General features: G+C 46.5%; 3 protein-coding genes across 3 annotated transcripts; 2 read left to right on the top strand and 1 right to left on the bottom strand.

Moving 5' to 3' along the window:
* LOC115227996 (homeobox protein SIX6-like) lies at window positions 1–582 on the bottom strand. Its single transcript, XM_029798676.1, has one exon. It carries the CDS (start codon window positions 580–582, stop codon window positions 1–3), a length of 582 nt encoding a protein of 193 aa, XP_029654536.1.
* Window positions 583–5972: 5390 nt separating this feature from the next.
* On the top strand, window positions 5973–6299 carry LOC115227997 (probable U3 small nucleolar RNA-associated protein 11). Its single transcript, XM_036498800.1, has one exon. The coding sequence runs from the start codon at window positions 5973–5975 to the stop codon at window positions 6297–6299; it is 327 nt and encodes a 108-aa protein (XP_036354693.1).
* Window positions 6300–7387: 1088 nt separating this feature from the next.
* LOC115227998 (GTP-binding protein 2-like) lies at window positions 7388–8137 on the top strand. The gene has a single exon (XM_029798677.1). The coding sequence runs from the start codon at window positions 7388–7390 to the stop codon at window positions 8135–8137; it is 750 nt and encodes a 249-aa protein (XP_029654537.1).
* Window positions 8138–8928: the final 791 nt, after the last annotated feature.

Here is an 8928-nt window from a genome sequence, read left to right on the forward strand (position 1 = left end):
TCACCTTATTGCTTCCTGATTTGTTTCGTCTGAGTAAATACCCGATTTTCTGTTTTCCAATAAATTTCTTTTCTCATTTTTTTTGATTCTCTGCCGCTTGTTTTTGAACCAATTCTTGATTTGTTCGTCTGTAAGACACGTGTTTTGTGCCAGCAGTTTCTTTTCTTCGTGGGAAGGGTTGGGGGTGGTGGAAAAAAAATCTTCCAAAATTTTTTTAGCAGAAAGCGGCATGTTATATTTGTATTTGTCTTTTCCGTCCGAAATTGTCAGAGGAGGAGGATTTTTCTTTTTAAAACGATGCCATTCGACTTTTTTATAGTCCATCCGGGCCAGTTTTCTCATTTGACGCTGAGAGTCTATCCAGATGAGATTGAGGGCGTGCCAATCTGAGCGATAAAAACGGTTGTTTTCCAAATATGACTGCACTAGCCTGTATTCCCCTCTCATCATATATTCCGTGGCGCGTTCAACCGGATTTTGCTCCATTTGCTTTTGTGGACCACTTTCCTCCAGTCGTTCCTCTTGTGGTGAAGTAGTTGACTTTTGAATACAGCGTTTCTGGTGTTTTCCTGCCTTTTTCATTGTGCATGGCCGCAGACTCTTTTTTCGGATTATATACCTTGTAATAGAACACCTCGTTCCGTTAGCAGCCAACGTTATGACAGGCAAGTCTAAACACCATAGCTGACAAAATAGCTTCCTTTCGAAGAGATTATTAAAAGTATTGAGGATTTCGTGAATGTGGGTGGTTGAGCTGATTCGAGTATGTGATACTGATTAATGGGTCATTCGCCAATGAAAAACAATCACATTAAAAAATATATGTAAAATTAGTAGCACGTAAAGGATTAGTACTAACGTGGAGGGTGATAGGGAAATTGTTGATTACCCTGTCCGTAATAGTCTCTGTAGTATGAATCTTGATTGTAGTCATATCTATCATATTGCGGTCTGAACTCACTGAATCTGGGGTCGCGACTACATTATGATCCAATATTCAAACCGATAAACTGGTTGACGGAAGGGGTACCTCTCATGATTTTCCGCTGGTAGTACTTCCATTTGTCGTTTTCGTATGAATGTACTAACTTGAGGACGATTCCCAAACGTATTTGTGGTGGGTGGCTGTATGTCCGATTCACTGGGGATTGTGTTATTCAATAAAGGGTACCTCTCCGGATTTTCCGCTGGTAGTACTTCCATTTGTCGTTTTCGTATGAATGTACTAACTTGAGGATAATTCCCAAACGTATTTGTGATGGGTGGCTGTATGTCCGATTCACTGGGGATTGTGTTATTCAATAAAGGGTACCGCTCCTGATTCTCCGCTGGTGGTACTTTCTTTTTTCGTTTTCGTATGAATGTACTAACTTGAGGACGATTCCCAAACGTATTTGTGGTGGGTGGCTGTGTGTCCGTTTCACTGGAGATTGTGTTATTCAAAAAAGGGTACCGCTCCTGATTTTCCGCTGGTGGTGCTTTCCTTTTTCGTATGAATGTACTAACTTGAGGACAATTCCCAAACGTATTTGTGGTTGGTGGCTGTGTGTCCGATTCACTGGGGATTGTGTTATTCAATTAACCTCCTCGATGCTCTTTCTTTGTTTCTCTTTCTGTGGTTTTTAAACCAATTAGTGACTTTCTTGGATGAAAGATGGGTCATTTCGACAAGCACTTCTATTTCTTGGGGAGAGGGTTTTGGATTATTGGAAAAAAATTCTTCCAAAATCACTCTCGAGGATTGGAGGACTCCATAAATGTATTTGTCTCCCGGATCAAGTATTGATGGAGGGGGAGGATTCTTGTCTTTGAAACGGTGCCACTCCACACATTTATAGTCGAGTCCAGCCAATTTTCTGAGTTGTCTCTGCGAGTCTTCCCAAATGGTATAAAGGTCGTGCCAATATATCCGATCGAATGAATTATCCCTCAAATATTGCTGCACTTGTGTGTATTCCCCTCTTTGTATAAATCCTCGAGCCACTTCAACCGGATTACGCGTATCTTTCTTCTGCGGTGGACTTTTCTTTTTTCGTTGATTTCTATTCATGGTGATTGCCGCAGACTCATCTTTCATCTTATCAGTAAACATGAAACGATGGCTAATTCATGACGGAATAAAAGGATTAAGGCAAGTTGGCGTTATTGTGCACATATACTATATCCTCCGCCCCCAACAACGACAGAAAAGAGCGAACAAGGTAACTCCCCGTCCCACCCCTTCCATAAAATGGGAGATGACTAAAACTCGTCAATGCATCACCGTCCAGAGTATCGAGTGTGTACAAATGCACTGCATTGTGGACAACCTACTCCATTAGATATCCCAAATGCCTCGTCCACACTCAGTGCTCGCTCAATGTCCAAGTTGAGCAGTCCAGACTCGAACGACCCGATCACTGTCAGAGCCTACAACTCTACTCACTCCTGTACCTCCACAGTCAGTTGTTTCTGGATGGGCTCGAGACCCTCCAATGCCTCCACTAAACTGAGTTTGCGCTTCCGCTGAATGTTATCCCAGGAAATGTGCACGCCGTCGATGACAACCCCATTTTCCAGTCGTTCGAGAATTATGTCCATTGAGCGGAAAAAACTTTGAGGAATGCGTCCCAGCAGTCCATCAACAAGTCTCGCGTGTCTGAAATGTGAGGAGGAAATACCCGGCCTCTGAACTCCTCTTCCTTCCCAGAAGGTCCTCGATCAGTTGCTGGATTTGTGCAGGAGATAACGTCCATATATCCTTCCGCGAAGAGAGTCGATGTGACTCAACTTGCATTGCACGAATCAAATCCCCAATTCGAATATTGACAATATCCTCAAACAGGGCTGGCTTGTCGGATATGAGCACTCCCAGAATGAAGAGGACTTCCTGTTGGAGACTCACCTGCACAGGGTTATCAGGCATGCACATTTCGGATATGCACTCCAATATTTGTGCCCGGCCTAATGGCTGTCGGATGGCCACCATTTTGACCAGTCCCACGGAGACCTGACTGATTCACATATTTCTACCGTCTTTCCGTAACTGATGTAAGTAGAGACCATAGAGGCCAGTGAATTGACTGATTTGTGGAGAAGGGCAGAGCATAATCTGACTACGTACCTCAGATAGGGAAGAATCACAAACCAATTGCCCACCGAGAGACCAGACATGTAGAAATCACGAACATACTCATCCAACTGGACTGCCTCACGTCTGCACCTCAACTCGACCACTGCAGAGACTCGAGTGATCAAACTGGTCTCGTCTTGGCTGACCAAACCCATCAACTCCTGGCTCGTCAGACTTTTCAAATCCTAATTAATCAACAAAACCAAACAAGCCTGTTCTATCTTGGTGCTCTTGTCCTCAAGTCTGCATAATGGCTGACTGAATTTCCCAAGACGGGGACTGACCCCATCAAATCTATCAAAACATTCCACGGAATCCACAAAATCAAGATATTCCGTGGCGGAATTGGCCACCAAATTCTATTCCAGTGAGAAGAAGGGACACCTGTGTCCTCCCACCAATAACTTTGACGCCATCAACACTCCCCGTCTTAATTTGTGAGAGCAATTTGAGGCAGGCGGAGGCATTCGACCCACTACGAATGAAGGAACCACCAACGCCAGCATCGACTCGTACAACAGAAAACAGAAAATAGGACGACCCCCCAACTTCCAACTGCGGGAAATGAATTTGAGAGTATTCTAGCAATGGAGAGAAACAGCACCCTTATCGAGTTGGCCACAAACTGGGAATCACTCCACAAGTAAAAGTCATCCACTCCGAACATGAGAGGAAAACAAAGCACAGTCTTGCCGCATAATTTGTATATCTACACTCACTAAACAACTCACTTTGGATGACGAGAGGACTCCGAAGGTTCTCGGAGGACGCCCAGTCAGGCGGAGACCCTCATGACATCCCAGTCGTTCAAAAACCTTGACGATGTGTGAAATGTTCCAAATCTCGATGGGGTGGATCTGGGCGGGTGTTTGTGTCTGTATTCCGTAGTCCTGCAAAAGAGACTGGAGATTCTCGTTCTCCGCGATCTGCACAATTTGGACGACCATGTTGGCCTGACCCCCCTGGAAGGTGGTGTGTCGGCCATGTCTCTTGTGTCTTTTACTCCCCGGCAGAAACCTCCTCAGGGGGTCCAGGTCAGACCGACTGATCACTTTCTCGCCTGTGGAATTGTCTCTGGCCGTCTAACTGAGGGCCGAATAAAGCAGGCTGAGGGAGTCGAGTGCTAGGGAGACAGGTGAGCAGGCCAGTGGGAATAGTTGGTTGAACAGTGAAGAGTACTGTGTCTGTAGTTCATCATTTCTCCAAAAGAATCCACTAATCATGACGAGAATGCATATTATGGCCCGTTGTGGACAATTCTCCTGTCCTTCCTCACCCAGGATGCACCGAGATACTCCTTCCATGACTTTAGCGAGCGTATCCCTGCTGTGGGAGGCAAAACATGGCCATCCGACAGCCGTCAACACGTCCAGATCAAACTCCTACAGATAGTGGCCCACAACTCACGTCAAAGTGGAGAAGAGTGTCGAAAGTGCTCGAATTCCTTCCATGGGCATCCACATCGGCGTAGAGGACAGCCCAGGGAGGCCCCGAAGGACCGTAGAGGTTGAATCCATTGACCGACTCGAGAGCTGCCTTGACTATCCCGACCGTACTAACATCCTTGCATGTACATACCAGGAGTGCAGTCTGGGCTCCTTTTCGGTGGCCCAAATGCCAAAAGCGGGGACACAATATGCCCTCTCCACACAGAAGACGAGGTTTTGGACAAAGCTGACCTCACTCCTTGAATATATGACATCCATGCCACTGCTGACCATCTGAGTCAAGAACAAGAGAAACAACGCAGTGACATGCACCTATTGTCGTTAAAGAAGCACACCTGTCTGTCTGCCACATCGTAACACACAGTGAGGCCTGTCTGAATGTCGCAAGACGAACTGAGAGCGTTCTCGATGTGTTGATGTTGCTTGAACCTCTCGACCTACCCATGAGGGACCGAGACACCCTCTCGGACTGGTGCATCCAGCAGTACAACACCCCTCGAATGCCCTTGATGGCCGAGTAGGCCAGGGAGTGGTAGTGGCCGCTGCTGCTGTCGAACCGTCTGGGAGTGAGTGGAGTGTCCAACCTATATCCCATGGACAGACCCCACAGCAATAGGAACAAAGCAGACTGTCCCGCAGATTACTTGTGTTTTGGTCTTGTTCGGAAGGAAAGAGGCCGGTCGTTATATTCTGGTTGAGGAGAATTCGATTAAGGACTATTATCAAGAAAACTCAGCCCACCTTGTGAATATAATCGTTCGAGTTTATTTCCGATTGTTACTGGACTGTCCGTGTATGTGTTACCGTACATCAACCACCACAATAATTATATATTTATTACTTATATTATTCAGTGCAATGCCATTGTCATTTAGCATGTTTAGGGCACTGAAGGATGGTAGTATTTACGCGACCGAATATGAACTATGCTCTTGAATATATACATGTTTTTCTATCGGATAAAGATTAACTGCACAGTGCAGGTAGATTGGTGTTGATTTCAGACATAAGACGCATGTTTATACTGATTGCAGTCTCAAAATGTAGCTTGTAGATAAGTAGAGAGTCCAACTCGCCTAACAGTACAACAGAGTCGGAGGCAGCCAACGGAACCCCATTTTACAGATAACGTTGTTCAGAACAATGGTTGTTCTATAATAACTGTTTTTTTTGTTTCTGACTGCAGATATTCCAGAATACCAAATGTTCAAAAAACGTGTTGCTGTATTCTAATTTTTAGAGTATACTGACTTTATTATTAACTAAATATTGTCACAAACACCTTACTTCATATAAATAATCATCAGTGAGAATGTTAGCTGTATTTTGTTATTTATTTCTTTGTTGATTAATTATTTTGAGTTAACTTCCCACAATAATAAAACAGCAATAACGTTTTAGATCTTGTTGAAATGTCTTTTGCAAAATCTCAAAAGAGTGGACGAAAAAAATACAAGGAGAGATCACAGCCAACTGAAAGAGCCCAGTTGGGCATTCTCGAAAAACGTGCAGACTATCGTGTCCGCGCCAAGAATGCAAACGAGAAACGCGACCAACTGAGACAGCTTCACCTGAAGGCTCTCGACAGAAATCCCGACGAATTCCACTTCAAAATGATGCGGACTAAACTAATCGTATTTTCCCTCCCTAATTGGAGGACGGAGTTCACCAGCCGGAGGAAAACAAGCCCGTTGTGTACACAGACGACCAACGACTGGCCATGGACACTCAGGACATGACCTACGTCCGATTTATGCTCAGCAAGGAGAGGAAGGTGCCACTTTTCTCTAATATCAGAAAATTGATAAACTGCGGGAATCAGTCACTCTTTCTCAGCCTCCAAAACCAAACCGTCGACTCGTCTTTGCTGATAGTCCTGAGAACTGTGGGAGTGTTTTCTTATGACTAGTCCTCTCTATGAAACACCAGTCGACGCCTTTCGAGCAGATGGGCCCGTCGGAGATTGATGAGTCCTCTGTACTCTTGTTTGTGTATTTCAGAGAGTGCAGTTGGCGAAACATGAGGAGAGGGCGAGGAGTTTGTCAGTGATTTTGGACAAGATGGAGGTTCGGAGACACTTGCTTGTATTCTTGTGTACTATTGCTAGAAAACTCCCAACAAGGCAACTCTCCTGGTGGAGGAGACACCACACAGCGCCCCCGTCTATCAGTGGAATTTTATTAGGAAAAAATGAATTATTATGTTTTGTTAAAAGAAAATTAAATATTAATAATAGTCTATAATTGTAGTTGATCAATATGGAGAAAGCCGAGTATCCTCCGGAAGTATGAGTATTGTGTATAGTTAGTCGCCCGACGGGAATGTGGAGTACAAGGTAGTCCTCAGGCACACCCCCAGCGAATGATAGTCCACCCTCCCGACGACCGACTGGAACACCTGCTGACCCAAATGAAGTACCGTCTCGACCAAGGGAGTGGCCATGCCATCTACCTCCTGGGAGTGAACGACGATGGGTCAGTGGCCAACATTGACCAATCCCAACTACAACAGTCGTGTGCCACAGTCATAGAAATGGCCAACAAGTGTGACGTGCGAGTGACGTACTCAGATTAGGGGCAAGGACACAGGTCAAGACATGTCCCCACAATGTCCTCGAAGTGTGCATGTTCCAGGACTGGTCGGAGGCTGCCTCGGTTGCTGAATGTGCCCCACTTGGTAGAGACCGGAAGTGCGGGTGGCAGTAATCGGCAAGTCGTATGCAGGCAAGTCCTCGTTGGTGGGAGTTATGAGTTGTGGACGACTCGACAATGGGAGGGGCCTGGCCAGACTGTCCATGCTCAGTCACTTCCACGAACTGGACTCAGGCATGACTTCCACCACAGCCCCCGTCACCCTCGGCTTCCACACCTCCGAACAAGTCCCCTTCTCTCCACAATCCCCCAACATGTCCCCCACAACTGAACTATTCAGTCAGTCCGACAGAATGGTCACCCTCATTGATTTGCCTGGCAATCACCGTTATGTCCGCACTGCCCTCCGAGGACTCACCGGCTACCACCCCGACGTGGGTCTGGTCGTGGTATCCGAGGACCACAGGACTGGTCTGCCTGTCCACGTCCAAATTGGAGTGCTTCTGGGCATGGGAGTGCGCATAGTCGTGGTCATCAACAAGATTGATATGCTCAGTCCTGACACTCAGGCAGTCACCGATATGTTAGGAGTGCTCGCCTCTCTCGGACTGAATGGATGGGAGGTGACCCACTCCTCTCAGTTGGACACATTCTTTGAGGGTGACCAGTCGGGTGTGCCTGTCATCCCCCTCTCGTCCTACACGGGCACCAACCTCCACCTCCTCCTTCACTACATGGCTCTCCTCAGACCCCCCATCCACCACTATTCCCACCACGTCGAATTGAGAATAGTCAAAGTCTTTCGGGGCAACAAATTGATTGTGGGGGGCACTCTCCGTCGGTATATCTCCCACGTGATGTTAGGGGTGTCCTCTCCGTGGGGCAACAGTTGCATGTGGGTCCCTTTGAGGACGGGATATTTCACTCAGTCGTGGTCGACAGTCTCCACCGGTGGAAAGTGCCCTGCAATACTCTCACCTCGGTGAAATCCTGCGTTTCAGTGGCTTTGGTGTGTTCCGACACGTTTATTCCACGGGCGGTGAGTGTTCTGTCCTCAGTGGCAGGGTCAGGTTTGTGTGGACAATCCTTCGGGGATGTTGAATTCGCGGAGTTTTTGGGGGAGGGTGTCGTACATTGACTGTCCTTGCATTAAGTGTGGGGACATGACGACCGTGTATATGGAGGGGATTCGAGTGAGTGCCGTCGTGGCTGTATTCCCTGGATGGCTAGTCTAGTCTGTCGAGGGGAATGTCTGTCTCTTCCAATTGAACCAGTTCGAGGCATTCCGGACTGGCTCGACATTTCTATTGGTGGATGATCAACACACAGCACACGGAGTGGTCTTGGCATAATTACTCATATTTATATAATTATTTGTTATTTGTTAGAAATATTTCCAACTGGTCAACCACACGGACTAATTGTTTTCTACTGTGACTATAAAAGGATACAGTGAGAGAGCGAGCGTGTTCATTTCGTCCAGTCTGAGGGAGTGGGTATCGGCCATGACGACTGTCATAGACTGGAATGATTAGATTGTGTACATTCATTAATTCGGTCATGACAAGGGAGTGGGCCACCATCTGGTCGTCCATTGCAGAGATATAGCCTGTCAGCCATGTGGCAAACTATAAGTCAATGACTACTCCTCACGTCGTTTCTGTTAGTATTGAAGCGGGTGGTAATGCTGGCCAGATCAGAGTCAATGGAGGAACAGACCTGCAGAGATTTGTTGATGGCTTCACTCAGGTGTTGGGGGAATTCAATGTCAGAATTA

This window comes from Octopus sinensis, unplaced genomic scaffold (genome assembly GCF_006345805.1).
Source record: "Octopus sinensis unplaced genomic scaffold, ASM634580v1 Contig08757, whole genome shotgun sequence".
In the NCBI taxonomy this organism is placed as follows: Eukaryota; Metazoa; Mollusca; class Cephalopoda; order Octopoda; family Octopodidae; genus Octopus; species Octopus sinensis.

Bases quoted from the DNA above. Each gene is read 5' to 3' on its own strand.
- LOC115227996 (XM_029798676.1), bottom strand. From the start codon at position 582: ATGAAAAAGGCAGGAAAACACCAGAAACGCTGTATTCAAAAGTCAACT.
- LOC115227997 (XM_036498800.1), top strand. From the start codon at position 5,973: ATGTCTTTTGCAAAATCTCAAAAGAGTGGACGAAAAAAATACAAGGAG.
- LOC115227998 (XM_029798677.1), top strand. From the start codon at position 7,388: ATGACTTCCACCACAGCCCCCGTCACCCTCGGCTTCCACACCTCCGAA.